This window comes from Aspergillus chevalieri, chromosome 5 (assembly GCF_016861735.1).
Source record: "Aspergillus chevalieri M1 DNA, chromosome 5, nearly complete sequence".
Lineage (NCBI taxonomy): Eukaryota > Fungi > Ascomycota > Eurotiomycetes > Eurotiales > Aspergillaceae > Aspergillus > Aspergillus chevalieri.
Window position 1 is genome coordinate 889,543 of NC_057366.1, and position 14,322 is coordinate 903,864.

General features: G+C 49.7%; 4 protein-coding genes across 4 annotated transcripts; 2 read left to right on the forward strand and 2 right to left on the reverse strand.

The window, feature by feature from the left end:
• Nucleotides 1-430: 430 nt before the first annotated feature.
• Nucleotides 431-1,078, forward strand: ACHE_50318S (uncharacterized protein; the record flags this gene model as incomplete). The annotated part of the gene is made up of 1 exon (XM_043280022.1): nt 431-1,078. The coding sequence occupies one exon, from the start codon at nt 431-433 to the stop codon at nt 1,076-1,078; it is 648 nt and encodes a 215-aa protein (XP_043137642.1).
• A 1,701-nt stretch (nt 1,079-2,779) lies between these two features.
• Nucleotides 2,780-3,378, reverse strand: ACHE_50319A (uncharacterized protein; the record flags this gene model as incomplete). The annotated part of the gene is made up of 3 exons (XM_043280023.1): nt 2,780-2,828; nt 2,899-3,310; nt 3,369-3,378. 3 exons carry the CDS (start codon nt 3,376-3,378, stop codon nt 2,780-2,782), a joined length of 471 nt encoding a protein of 156 aa, XP_043137643.1.
• Nucleotides 3,379-3,678: 300 nt separating this feature from the next.
• Nucleotides 3,679-7,688, reverse strand: ACHE_50320A (putative nuclear migration protein; the record flags this gene model as incomplete). The annotated part of the gene is made up of 2 exons (XM_043280024.1): nt 3,679-4,562; nt 4,616-7,688. 2 exons carry the CDS (start codon nt 7,686-7,688, stop codon nt 3,679-3,681), a joined length of 3,957 nt encoding a protein of 1,318 aa, XP_043137644.1.
• A 3,214-nt stretch (nt 7,689-10,902) lies between these two features.
• ACHE_50321S (haloacid dehalogenase, type II) lies at nt 10,903-11,706 on the forward strand (the record flags this gene model as incomplete). Its single annotated transcript, XM_043280025.1, has 1 exon — nt 10,903-11,706. The coding sequence occupies one exon, from the start codon at nt 10,903-10,905 to the stop codon at nt 11,704-11,706; it is 804 nt and encodes a 267-aa protein (XP_043137645.1).
• Nucleotides 11,707-14,322: the final 2,616 nt, after the last annotated feature.

Sequence of the window (14,322 nt, forward strand, 5' to 3'; positions counted from 1 at the left end):
CCGGTTCCATGGGGCCATTGGGCAGACTACTCGACCGAAGGATGTAACCGTAAATCCTGATCACTGTCTCAATACATCCTATGGTGTACAAGATTATCTCGGCAAATACCATTAGCATTCTAACAGATATCAATTGAGTCATCGTCAATATCTATGTAGTCGCCCGACAATCCCTCCGAGACATCGGGGCGGTAACGGGATAGTGATAGGCAATGTTTGAGACCAGGGAAACCGATTATAATGCCATTGTGCAGTTGATCAGAAGACAGCCAAGCGCTCCAATCGCTATCAAGTCATTTGAATCAATCTCACAAAGAAGACACGGAGATATCAGTAGATGCGTAGAGTGAAGGCGACAATCAAGCCTATAAAAGCAGGTCAATCCCCTTCATCTTTCATCATCATCATCATTCATTCGAAGCCTGACAAAATGCCAGCCTTCCCCATCTGCGATCCCCCTACCCAACCTCTAGTCCCCTACCAGGACATGGAGGACACCGGCCTTCCCTTCGAAGCGGCCCTCCAACGCCTTCGCTCCACTCTCACCGAAGCCCTTGCCTTCTTCAACCAGCTGAGCTACAGCTTCATCCAAGACACCAAGACCGTCAGCAACTACACCAAGACTCCGATCCTGGACCAGATCTGGAGGGCGAAAGTTGCCGCTGCTAAGCATGGACTTCCCCAGAAGCAGTTGCCCGAAAGTACCTGGCAGAAACACAAAGCTACCCTGAAGGCCAAGATAATGGGCAGCGATGACAACGGTAACAACTATGTGAACCCATGTGCCATGACCACTGGCTTCCACGACTACATCAAACGCATCCAGAAAGACCTCTTCGAGACAATCCATGCCCGCTGGCCGCGAGGAATCAAAACCGGCCTGGAACCTGAAATGACATTCAACATTGCGCTAATCTGTCTGAACTATATGTACCACCGCATGGCTGAGTTTGCGAGTAATCTGCAGCGGTTCGACAAGGAGATCCAGCACAGCCATTCTGTGTTCCGGGGCTTTGTGAGGGAGGCGGAGTTGTTGCAGATTTCGTTGGAGCAGAATGAAGAGTATTGGCAGCACTGATATCTGTTTTGTTTTGGCTTTCTTGTTCTTGCTTGGTTGGTTTGTTATGTTTTGGATTGGTCGTCCATAGAGACAACTGAAATACTTGAGTCGGAAATGCAAAGTATTCACAGCAATGCCCGCAGCGCTTTGAAGCAACGTTCTTGTAGAAGCAAAAAGATGAGTTAATTATCACATTGGTAATAATCCCGTCTCATGTGGACTGTCTTGAAGTTTTGTGAAAGACTTATACTGCTGTTGAAGTGCATGAGCCGCAAACAACACGAAGAGACCCATACCTTGATGGTGGGTTTCTTTCAGGTTAAGGCCAAATGGGGTTTAGACGTGGTGGAATGGTTGAGTTAGGAATGAAGTAGGATGTCACCCCTTTTATGGCCATAGACAGCAATGCCGTCATTGGCATGAAAAAGCAATAGAATATCAAATTCAAGTAAATGAACACCACACTAATCGATCAAGCCGTTCTACCAGTCAACCAAGGATCTTGTAAAAGCTCCTTGGCCGTTGGTCTCTCCTCAGGAATCCAGGCCAGCGTTCTTCGAATAAATTGAAGAAAGGCAGTCTTACCCTCTAACCTCGTCTCGAGAGCTTCCAGTGTCCGGTCGCGTGGGATAGATGCAAGGCCCAACCAATTCCCTAACGCTGTTTAAAATGATATCACAAAAACAGTAGATTGATGCACAGAAACATACCCTGCTCGTCCCAAAAATCCGTTCTTCTTTCTTCATCCCCAGCAAGAACTCAGGCGGCGGTGATCCAAGTGCAGCAATGAGCTGTGCTATCATACAGAAATCCACCCGCGTCACGCGCTGTATAAAGTTTGTTCTTTCTCAAAGGTCTCAAACCTGCAGATACTCTTAGCCTGAGATCAACATGGGCAATGACAAGATGAAATACCGTAAGTCCAACACTCCATATATCAACAGGATAGCTCCATCGGAAATAATGCAACGTTTCCGGAGCCCAATATTCCAAGGGCATTATATCACCGGCATGCGGTCCAGGGCCAATGCTAGCCTCGCCAAAATCCGCTAGTAGCAATGGTCCTATATTAGGTCGCATGAGCAGCCGCAAGAGGTAAATCGTTCGATTGGTCGAGACTTGTTTGCGAGGTACTGGCGCTGAGAACTCTCTTTCCTTAAGCTTTTTGCAGCATATTGTCATCATCGATGCTCAAAAGCAAGTCTCCTGGATGTACATCTGTAAAGTACATCAGTAGATGAAGTGTATGGCAGTAGGTGGATGATATTACCAGCATGAACAACCTCTTCATGGGTATGCAGAAAATGCAAAGCCTTAAGAAGCCAAATAATCGCACCCTTATTTTCCAGTCCAAGGCCTTGAGTTGGAATGTACCAATATCAACATATACGATGGACTCGTTGCGAGCCAGTCCAGAAGCTCTGCCGTTTCAAAGTATTCCTGAGCAGCTTGCAGTTTATCGTATAGAAAGCAGATCTTGTCGGCTGAATCAAAGCCATAATTTTCAAACAAATGAGCTCTGAATTCGTCCGGAACAAGATATCCACGGATTGTGGAATGAGATGCATAGCTGTAGAGATCTGCCCCAAAAAACCATTTAGTAGGAAATGCTCTGTAAGAAACATGGGGCACGTCAATTTTCTCATTTATTTTTCCTTACGTTTTCCACCTCTCCTGTCCCATTTGTTGTTGATGCCTTCAAACTCCCCAAAGCAGACGCTATATCCATACCATTCTGAGCCAGTTCTTCCAAAACCATAACCAAATTCTGTGTTTCTACAATTGGTCCTTCACTCATATTCAAAACCTTGGATAGCGGCTTTGGTGCAAGCACATACCTCTTCTCTTCCAAGTGCAGCCGAGGCTCTGTCGGCGAAGTGGTTGGGCTTAGAAGACTGGAAGCAGATTCAGCCCCGACTGGCTCGGTTTTACCGGTATTCTCCTTTCGAGAGTTTTCTTGAGAGGTCACAATTCGATATAGCACTATGAATTGGACACCAAGGGGCATGTTTCCGGTACAGACGATTCCATTCCCTTGCGATGTTAATGTTGCTTTGGCAGTCGAATCAGACGAACCGATAGTAGATGCAATTGAACTCAAGTCTGTACGCTTTTCTTCAAGCACTTGTCTCGGCCAAAGTACCTGTGCGAGCACCGAATAGTCGTGTAAGACACCGAGGACATATGGCGTGTTGAGAGCTTCCGGGATGGGATAATGCTCTTTTTCTGCGGTTTTGGTTGAATAGAAAACTAACTTTAGTTAGTTACTTCTGCACTTCTGAGTATTTGGGCAATGAAAGGTACTCACATGAAGACATGTTGTTTGGTGTTAGTAGTTGAGAAGAAGTCGGAGGAAACCAAACAAAGCAACCGTGGATGAACTCTACCTTATCTCCACTGTACTTTTCATAGTTGGGGGACAAATCTCTCAGTGAATCATGGACATATGGCCTGATTCTCTGACATCATGCTTATTATACAATACCTAGCAATAACTAAATACATCATGCAAATGCCAATCATGCTAATATACAAAGTGGTATCCCAAAAGCCAAACAAAATGCCTCCATACATAAATAAAGCAAAAACAAAAATGAATGCACAATTATACATTAGAATCAAAACCCTTTAAACGGATCCTCAAACTTCGATCCAAAGGTCTCAAAGCTCCCCCTCGGCTGCGGATACCCATACCCACTCGACAACGCCGAACTCCATTGACTACTCGACGGCTTCCTCCAATGTCTCTGACTCTGCCGTGTGCTCCCACGCGGTGGCCGATTCGCATCCGTCTGGTCGATAAACGCCTCCATACGGACTGTCCCGATAGCATCGAAGAAGTTCCCCGTCGCGCTGCCGGCCACGCTGGATGAAAGACCGCTTGCTTCAGAGGTGCGCCGGCTGATGCTTGTGCGGGTGCTGTTTAGGCCGTTGGTTGGTATTGAGGGTGGGTAGATGGCGTCGAAGGAGGTGTTATTGGAGGCAGGGCCCATGGCGGAGAAGTTGCGCATGGATGATGGTGGCATTCGAGGCCCGGTGTTGCTGCGCTTGCGGCTGTGTTTGTTGGTCGAGAACATGGGAACTGTTGGGGGAGCGGCGGCATCAAATAGTGAGTCGTTGTCGTCCGTGGGATCTTCTGGGACTGGCGCTGGTTTGTTGTTGCTGGCGAATGGCCGCTTGGGGTATGCGCGAGAGAACTTGGCTGCCTTGAAGGAATCACGGATGGGGTTCTTGCGTATGCTGCCTGTTGAAGCGGGCGAGGCGTTGGCCTGCGCTTGTGGAATTGGTGGGAGGTTTGCGATTTCGTCTAGGCCCATGGAGGAGTGGCTGAGGAAGGAGAGGGCTGTAAGCCAGACGTAGTGGCGCTCCATGCTTGTGGCGGTGAATTTCAATGCTCGTTGAGGTGTGAGGATCAGAATGGAGCGGTTGAATTGGCTTTGTGGACTGGAGCCCTTAGGCAGAGGGTTGTCGTCTTTGACGTCGAGGACGGATTGAATTGTGACTGTTGGCTCATTAGTTACCATCTCCCACGCGCAAAAAGGAGGATAAACTTACATTTCCGACCACTCTTGCCCAGCAACGCCGGCCCACTGGTAGGTTGCTTGCTACTCCATATAATAGCGCGCTCATATGGCGCCAACCAAACCCATCTCTTATGCCTCACGCCACTACTCGTGATATTCGCCGACACCTCGTCCGCATTTCGACCCTCCCAGTTCTCCTTCGGCTCGGAAGAGTTCCCAAACGACTTTCGCCGGACATACTTGAACATCCACTCGCCAATCATAGTCTGCGCAATCGCGTCGACAACGCTCGTCTGTTGAATCGACGTGGCCGTCGAATCCTGTCGTTCACGGTCGAATACACTGCCACTACCGCTGCCACTGCCACTGCCACTGCCATTGCCATGGTTAACACTATTGACACCACCGTATGCAACGTCGCGCCATATAGATTGCCTCCGCTGCGCCGGATGCGGCTGGTCTTCGATAATATCATCGAAAGGCAGCGACGGCCGCCTGGGGCTATCAGCCGAGGACATCGATACACCGGGGGATGAGAAACTACCAAACACATCCGGCTGGGACCCCTGCGAGACAGTGGTCGCAGACCGTACCCGACGCAGAGTCGGTTTTCTGTTAATTGAGGGGCGTGGGCGGTCGGAGAAGTTCCTGCTGTTGTACGATGGCGTGGGGCTTTCTCGTCCGTCGCTGCTAGCGGTGGGGAATCGCTTCGAGCTGTGTCGGATTGGGACGGGGAATGGGGGCGCGATGCTGGTGGCACTGCCGCTGTCTGTGCTTGGATCACTTGCGCTGTGGGCTCGCTTCTTTTGATGTGCGGCTGCACTGCTGGTGATCATGGCTGCTCGGCGGATATCCTGGTGGCGAGCCCCGGAGCCCTTCCTGTGAGAAGACGCGATAGACTCAGTACCATCATTGTTCATTGACGATTCAAGCTGCATCTTTGCATCGGACAGATGCTCCTCAATCTCAGGCAGGATAGTGTTGTCCAACTCAGGACGATGCTGCGTAGACACCATCTTCCCTCTCCTGAGTGTATACGTCGCAGTAGGCCGGTTCATAAGCTCATCATCGCTAAACATATCCATCTTCTTGTCGAAACTCTCTTCATCACTCAGGTTCTCAAATCCAGCAAAGAGACTACTCGTCCTGGGTGGCCGCCGCATACCCGGCTTCGATCCCTTGGACAATGGTCCATTATCGTTATTCCCAGGGTAAACCTGGATCCGCCCCAGCGGTCTCTCCGACGAGTCACTGGACCGCCTTTCAGCAGACGGCATTGGCTTGTGCTGAGGTTGAGGTCTCTTCTCTTCCTTGCTCGGCCTAGGCATGGACATACGGTACGGCTGAGACTGCGTAACCCGGGCCTCATTCCTGAGCGGGATGTCAGGAATAGCTGACGGTAATAAGCTCGCGGGGAGCTTCACGGGCCGTTGATCGATCCGAATCTCCTCCGTTTGAATTGCAATCGAGTTGCCCTGGGTGGTTGGGGGGGTTGTTTGACAAGATGCGCTCTTCGTTTGCGGGGGTAGGACAACGCTGCTGCGTGGCGATGGGGGCTCGGAAAGTGGTGGGTGGATTGCAATAGTTGGGATTTCCATGCCAGGGGAGAGGGCGTCTTGCGGGGAGAGGCTGTTCTTCTTCTGGGTCTGGGGAGGACTGCTCGGGACAGACTCTGTCTGCGTGAATGCAGAGACCATGGTGAACTGGATGGGAATTGATTGCGGTGATGTTGGCGATTCAAGGAGTTTTGGTGTATAAGGAGGACTGGGGAGGTCGCCAACAGTCTGGCATGAGGCCGACACCATATCAATGGTGAGGGTCAGAGTGCTGCTGTCCTTTGACTGGTTGTCTTTGACGGCAGGCAGGCTTTGTGCCTTTGGCGATGGTGGCGACGAATATTGAATTCCAACATCACGATACACATGAGGCGATGCAGGGAGGGGAATCTTGGTCGGACTCTTGATTGACCCCTGAGCCGCATCGCCATCAGTGCTACCGCGATTACTCTCAAGCCCGAGACCAAGGATCTTCCTCGCTTTCATTCCTACGGTATGCGACATCTGAGAATGCGCAGACGCAGGTCGTGCTTCTTCTGGAAGAGCTCCAGGCGAATCGGATAATGAATCGTCGTCAAATGTAACGAACTCCTCATCGTCGTCGAATTCGAGCTCCTGAGCGAGGTTCAAGCTGTTTTCGCTCTTGTTTTGGATGTTGGCGAGACTCATGACGGAGTATCTGACATTGTGCATGTCGCCTTCGTCAGAGCTTAAGCTCGTCATGCTGGTGCGTCGTCGGCCCTGGCTGCTGGAATAGATACTGGCTGTGTCGCTGTTGTCCCTGATGTGGTTCGCAAGGTGTTCATTACTCTCAGCCTTTGGTGTCTCGTTGATGGAATTGGAACGAGCTGCCTGAGCAGCAAGTTCATTCAGGACAGTCTTGAGACGATTCTCAACGACATGGACCTTGCGCTCCAGATTCCTCCGTTCATTATCCCATGATTCGCGCTCGCAGTCCCAAGACGACTGGGTCCGTTCGACATCCTCTTCACGACTGCGGGCTTTTTTCTGGCTTTGTTCCAGCTTTTTGCGGATGTCAGATATGTTCTCTAGTGCCTCGTCCCGCTCCTTGGCCAGTTCAGTCAGTGCGGACGAGGATCCACCTTCAAGCAGTTTCAGCTGGTGTTTCAGTGATCGCATCTCTTTGGAACTTTGCGATAGACTCGCGGTCAGGTCTTCGTTTTCCGCCCGACACTCATCCAGACTCCGCTCGAGGATATCTATCGACTTGGACTTGCTCTCCGCCTCGCGCCGCAGGTTCAGGATCTCGCCTACCAACGAGGCATGCAGCGTCGGTGTGAATCTCCGCGGATCGAACGGTCTTAGTCCCTCATCCTCAGGGACGTCTTCAATATCCTCGCTATTCATATCCGGAGAAAAACTCCGATTTTGCCCAGAAGTAGGCGATATCGAGGATGGTGTAGACGAAGAGTCCCTCCGCTCGAGCCACAGTGAAGGCGTCTCCCCAGGCGCATGTCTGATGGGCGTTTCAGCCGGGGTATGGACGGAGGCCTCGGAGGCTTCAGAAGAATGTTGGCCGGTGGTCATGGCGATGAATCAATGGTACGCATCAGATTATCTCAAACAATCCACCAAGATAACTGGTCGCTCATCGGACAATCTATAGATCCCAGTATAGGTCAGAGCCGTCTGTCAAGCCCATTCATACACTCCGGGACGTGATGGTACGAGGAAAATCGTGGTGATGTGTGATGGCAGGGGATCAACGCCCCCTGCTGAATTCAAGGCTGGTCTGTCGTCCCGAGTATGGCCGGCAATGCTCTCGGAGGATTATCTAGATGAATTGTGAGATGTCAGCCACTTCTGCTCATTGCGCAAGCAAGGGAGACATATTGATCAATTCCCAGCATATTCCAACTAACCGAGACGCAAGATTGTCAAAGGAGTACGGGGTATTCTTACCTCATAACAATTGGTTATGTACTGTATAGTATAAAGTACAGTTTAACACGGGACACTGCTATAGAGTGCTCTGGCAGAACGAGCACGGACTGGACAACAGTCCTTCTCTCCTTTTCGAGAGGTTAGAAAGGGAGTAGAAGAAAGTCCGCGACACCCCCGAGAAGATAAAAATCCAAGATCGTCAAGATACACTTTGTAACAACAACTGACAGAGGCACGGCTTAGGATCAGCGTTGCTCTGACGACAACTGACAGAACAAGCCCGGAAAAGGGAAATTGAAAGTGTGAGAGAAGCACGAGTAGTAACTTGAGGGAGGGAGGGACTGAATGAGGGGAGAGGGGGGCGAAGGGTGTTCGGGAAAACCGTTGACGTTAAGATCACTGTAGGATCAACGAGCATACGGCCGAAATGGGGCAAGTCCTACGAGGGACAATCCCAGAGCAGCAAGTCTAGTACGTACTACTCTTAGTCTAGGATCCTCAGTACTTTTGATGATGCACTATGCACCCGTACCTTGTGCTCATACAATCTGCGTGAGCTGCGTTAGTTAGCTCCAGGGGTTATCGCTCCATACTCGATATGGCATACGCCGTACGTAGTTTGGCCCATAGCATATTCCATATTAGGGGTTATTATTATAGACTTCGGTCCTGAAGTTTAGATAACACTCCACCGGAGCTGCCACGATGCCCCGAGACTAAACCATGGGTTGAATCCACGCTTGATTAGACCAAGTTAGACCATCATAATAGCGATTGAGGTTGGAAAGGGGAAGTAAAAATATAAAACAAAGGACTTGTTATTCAGACTCGACCACACCGATCGGACTGGCATTATTGCCTGCCGGATTGCATTTTGCATTCAATATTGCAGATAATGAATGCATTTTACTGCAATTTACTGCAGTAACATAAATAGATTAGAATCATACAATCCGCACGGCTGGCCAACCTAAAAGGGGAAATTTTGGAGAGTCCCCAAAGACTATCGATCACCAGCAATCCTCCCTCAGGGTACCGCCCTCCAGTATGGGGGAGTTCGTCCAGCCGGGTCCCACCAGAGCTGAACGGGACCACTTGGTTGCCTGTTTCAGCATCAAGTCAGACATCCGGAGGCAATAGCTGAGTCCCAGGAGCGAGTCAGAAGGGCCAAGTCTTGGTTCGCATGACATTCTCCTGATACGAGCGGGCAGTGGAAGAGTTCAGCCGAAGCGATCGTCGAAACAAAATTAAGCAAACTCAAATCGCCGTGTTTCAAGGCCCTCGTCGTGGACTGTGTCATATCCGACTCATTGGTAGGTTTGCGCTGGGAAATTCAGCCGCGTTATCCGGCGCGTTCTCGAGTCATAAGGCTTCGATAGTTGGAGTGCTAGTGTGCTCGCGGTGCAGATACGGTGTATATAGTATACATGCCCATCGACAAGTGGCATACAGATGCATGTGCATTCAGGGAGACCAGGCTCAGCCTTTTCCCTCAATAATCACCAAACTCCAAACAAAATAAACAGGAGAATCCTCCGACCGAAAAGGGGCGGGTCTAAACCAACTTTTGGTACGCGTTCTTGTCGGAGATTACGGCGGCTGATGGAGTTGCCGATGACCTCCTTTTTCGACAGGAGCTGCATTCCGTCACATCACATTGTTCTTGTTTTATCCTTGTTTGGAGTATTCGGAGTGATGGTGGTGGATGGGTTCATAGCCACCGATGAACCATACCACGTACACCGTTCCCTGTCATTTGCACGCGATCCTGGACTCTGCACTCTATATGTACTAAGTACGCAGTGGCCTGCATGAATATGTTCTCGGCATATATCTCAGTAATATCGCAACGGCAAGGGATCGCATCGGCCTCGCTTGCTGTTGAACGATGTAGGAGAATATTCGGAGATTCTACGGAAAACTGAGCACTATTGAACATTTATAAGCCAGTTGAAAGCATCGGATAGCACTCCTAATTGCCATCCTTGCTAGCTCGTTATTATCGTCCCTGTCTGCTCGTTAGAAGTACTGCACCGAGTACAGAGTCCCCTCTGCTCCGTGCTCCATATCAATCCGACCCACAACTCAGGGGATACGTAGCTCCCCCTGCTCCAAAGGATTAAACGGCCTAAACAATGATACCCCCCTTCCACCCGGACTGGAGGGTACAAAAGAAAACCAGCTCAGACTATCAATTGGCCTTGAGGTTGTAACACCCTCCGGACCGAAACGTTGCCATTCCCCGAGTAGCCAGGAGATGCTATTAAGGTGACCAGGGTCTGCGGATAAAATCCGTTGTCCGTACTGGCCGTTGATATTGAATCTGCCTCGCCGTGACCGTTGAACCAGGGTGTTCTCTTTCCATAACCCCTAACTGGTCGATAATCAATACTAGATTGCAACCACATGTATGACAGCCGCTAACCGTGCGCGAGAACTGGTCAGTGCTGTTGGCGTTGGCCAGGAGCAGGAATTGCACAATAACGGCATTTAATTTGTAGCAGACCGCGATGTGATGCATCATGCAGTTTAGTCAGTCTTGCATATGCAATTCGACTCCATTCTCCAAATTGGTTTCACTGGACGTTGTACTTTTGTCATGGCTAATCCGACGTCTTTGTCGGTAGAATAATTACACCGGTAGAATAACATACAAAATGGCCGATGACATTATTGATATCAGAGAATACCTCGTAGTTCTATATTCTACTGGTGTGATTATTTTACCGTTATTTGAACGGTGTGAATATTCTACCGGTGTGGCGGTGGGTTTAAAGCGGAAGCACGAGTAGTTCGCAATACGAAGTCTTACTACTCTGTACAGCACTTGTCCATATTACAGCATACACAGCATACAATGTCAATCACTAATCCTCCCAAAGCCCTTTTTTTCGACGTCTTCGGCACAGTCGTCGAGTGGCGCACCTGCGTTACTACAGCCCTCTCCCAAGCCGCCCATCATGCCCTCTCCGATCCCCGCGAAGACCTCCCCGCTACCACGCGGGCCCGCGCCTCCGCCATGACTCCCGCAGACTGGAAAACCGTCGCGGAGGCATGGCGCGCGTCGTACAGCCGGTTCACCCATTCCTGGGATCCCCAGGCACAGGGCGTGTTTATCTCAGTCGACCAGCACCACTACAAGTCTCTCGGGGAACTACTCGAGGAGCGGGATCTGGGCGATCTCTTCACAGAGGAGGAAAGATGGGAATTGGCGCTTTGCTGGCATCGCCTAGAACCACGGGCAGATAGCGCTCGTGGTCTAGAGCTGCTTAGCAGCAGATTTAGAACCAGCACGCTGTCCAATGGAAATGTGGCTCTGCTGGAAGATTTGGTTCGGCACGGGTCCCTGCCGTTTACGAATGTCCTTAGTGCGGAGCACTTCGGGGCGTATAAGCCCTCTTCTAAGGTTTATTTGGGTGCAGCGGAGAGGTTCGGACTGCGGCCGGCTGAGTGTGCGATGGTGGCGGCGCATCTGTTTGATCTGCAGGCAGCCAAGGGATTGGGCTTTCAGACAGTCTATGTTGAGAGAAAGCAGGAGGAAGCGTTTAGTGCTGAGGATATGGCGAGGGCGAACGATCCGGAAAAGGGCTATGTTGACATGTGGGTTGGTTTGGGGGAGGACGGGTTCATTGAGGTTGCTAGGCGGTTTGACATATCGTGATTGATGATTTACGCTATGGGTAACGAGCATTTGTACATGTAGGGATGGAAATATACCTTATGCGATACTGCCAGAGCTTTATGAAACGGACGTCATAGCTATCTATGAGCTCGTCTAAATATAACGTCAGTAATTTCATGTCTCATCCTGGCAAGTTAACGTAACCGACCACCGAGCTGGCCGGACCACCGAGCTGGCCAGCTGGCCACATCCGCAACTACCCACCATTTGTATTTTGCTATTTTATCCACAACCACGATTATGGCCGATAATTCAAAAGAAGAGCGCATCAAACTAGCTCTAGAAGCTTATAAAAAAGGCCTTTTTTCATCAAGAAATGCAGCAGCCAAGGCATATGATGTACCTCTCTCTACCTTCAAGACCCGAGTCAATGGAACCACATGCCGCAAGGAATCTATTGCCAATGGCCGAAAATTGACGCCTACTGAAGAAAAGACACTTTCATCATGGATCATTGATATGGGCCAGCGTGGCCTACCACTACAAATCTCTACTGTACGCTATTTGGCACAGTTGTTACTGTCCGCACGGCTATCCTCTCAGACTGCCTATGTTGGTGAGCATTGGGTGACTCGGTATATTCAACGCCATAAGGAACTCTCTTCCAAATATAGCCGAAAATACGACTATCAGCGTGCCAAATGTGAAGATCCAGAGCTTGTTATGGGGTGGTATAAGTGCTTCTACAATGCTATTGAAAAATATGGCATTCTCGAGCAAGATATCTACAATATGGATGAAACTGGATTTCAGATGGGCATGACATCCACGGCCAAAGTTATATGTGGCTCAGAGACTCGGGCAAGTAATGCCAAAGCCATACAGCCTGGGAATCGCGAATGGGTAACTGCCATTATTGCCGTAAATGCAGCTGGATGGGCCTTGCCTCCCCAGATTATCCTGGCTGCAGAAAACCATCAATCTCAATGGTATCATGCTGTTCCAAAGGACTATACGATCAGTGTCAGCAGGAATGGCTGGACGAACGATGGATTAGGCCTGGAGTGGCTTCAAAATGTCTTTGAGCCACATACAGCCTCCCGTACATTAGGGAGATATCGCATGTTGATTTTGGATGGCCATAGCAGCCATGCCACTGCAGAATTCGACAGATTTTGTACAGAAAGGAATATTATTCCTTTATATATGCCTCCGCATTCATCTCATCTTCTTCAGCCATTGGATGTTGGCTGCTTTTCGCCATTGAAACGCTTATATGGCGAAAGAATCACCAAAAAGATGCAGAAGGGAATCAACGTTGTGGATAAAACAGAATTCCTCTATATATACCCTACCGTCCATTACCAAGCTCTATCATCATCAAACATTCGAAGCAGCTTTGCAGCAACTGGCCTGGTCCCATTTTCACCTGAGCGAGTCCTTTCAAAGCTTCATATACCATATAAAACACCGACGCCGCCTTCATCATCACATAGCAATCAATCCTTTGGTGCAGGAAAGACTCCAGCGGATATAAACCAGCTTGAGGCCCAAAAGAAGCGAATAAATCACCTCCAAAGTCATCAGGTGTCCCCATCAACTATGCAGGAGGCAATGGGAAAGGTCATGAGAGGGGCGGAGATGACCATGCAAAATGCCATCCTACTACGGCACGAAGTCCACCAGCTTCGCGTGGAAAACCGGCATCAAAAACAGAGAAGAGCAGCTCCTAGGGCCTTTATACAAGCTGGAGGGAGCCTGACAGGTGCTAAAGGACTACAAAAAGCGCAAGAACAGGAGGCTATAGTAAAGGAAGCATACCACCCAGTTTCCAGGCGGCGTAAGCCACCAACCTGTAGCACATGTGGTAAAATAGGCCACAATCGGCTAAAATGTCCTGAGAAATAGTCTATTGTTTTTATGGATAATATATATCAATTTTCTGGGGAGAAAGGCTTCAAAATCAGTGTATACTATATAGTACGATTCGGCGGTAGGCGGCGGCCAGCTGGCCAGCTCGGTGGTCCGGCCAGCTCGGTGGTCGGTTACGTTACAAGTACTACTTCATAATCCTTCCAAGAGAACACTAACAGCCACTATATTCCGAGCAAATCCTTTACCATGGCATCGGAGTAAATACATAATATCCATTTTCCATATTCCCGGTAGCCGGTGGAGCTTTAGTAGCCGATATATCTCCCGGGACATGCCTTCCGGGTTCCGCGAACGGCTCGACGGAGCACTGGGAATTATGGGTAGGAGCAGGAAGACCACTAGAAGGCTTCTGACTCCGTCGATCAACACGCCTACAAACATTGACGACGAAGCAGATTATCATTGACTTGCTACGGAGCGCATATTCCGTACCAACTATTGACTGACGGGGACGGGACGAGCCGTTGTCACGGGTGGCAGATGCTGTGCCTGGTATGAAAAGGGGCTTGAGTGAGTACTCCGTGGTATGTACGCCATAGAAAGAACAGAGAATAAGGATACAGAGGGCTGTCTATCCCTGACGGGAAAGTTCCGGAAGCCAAGTGACATTCAGGAGAGAGAGTGTGTGGATAGTAGGATATAGTGGTATCCGTGCTCGCCTACGGCGATGATCTTCAATAACGCCGGTTTGGGTGCCAATTGGGGATAGCTGATAATCGA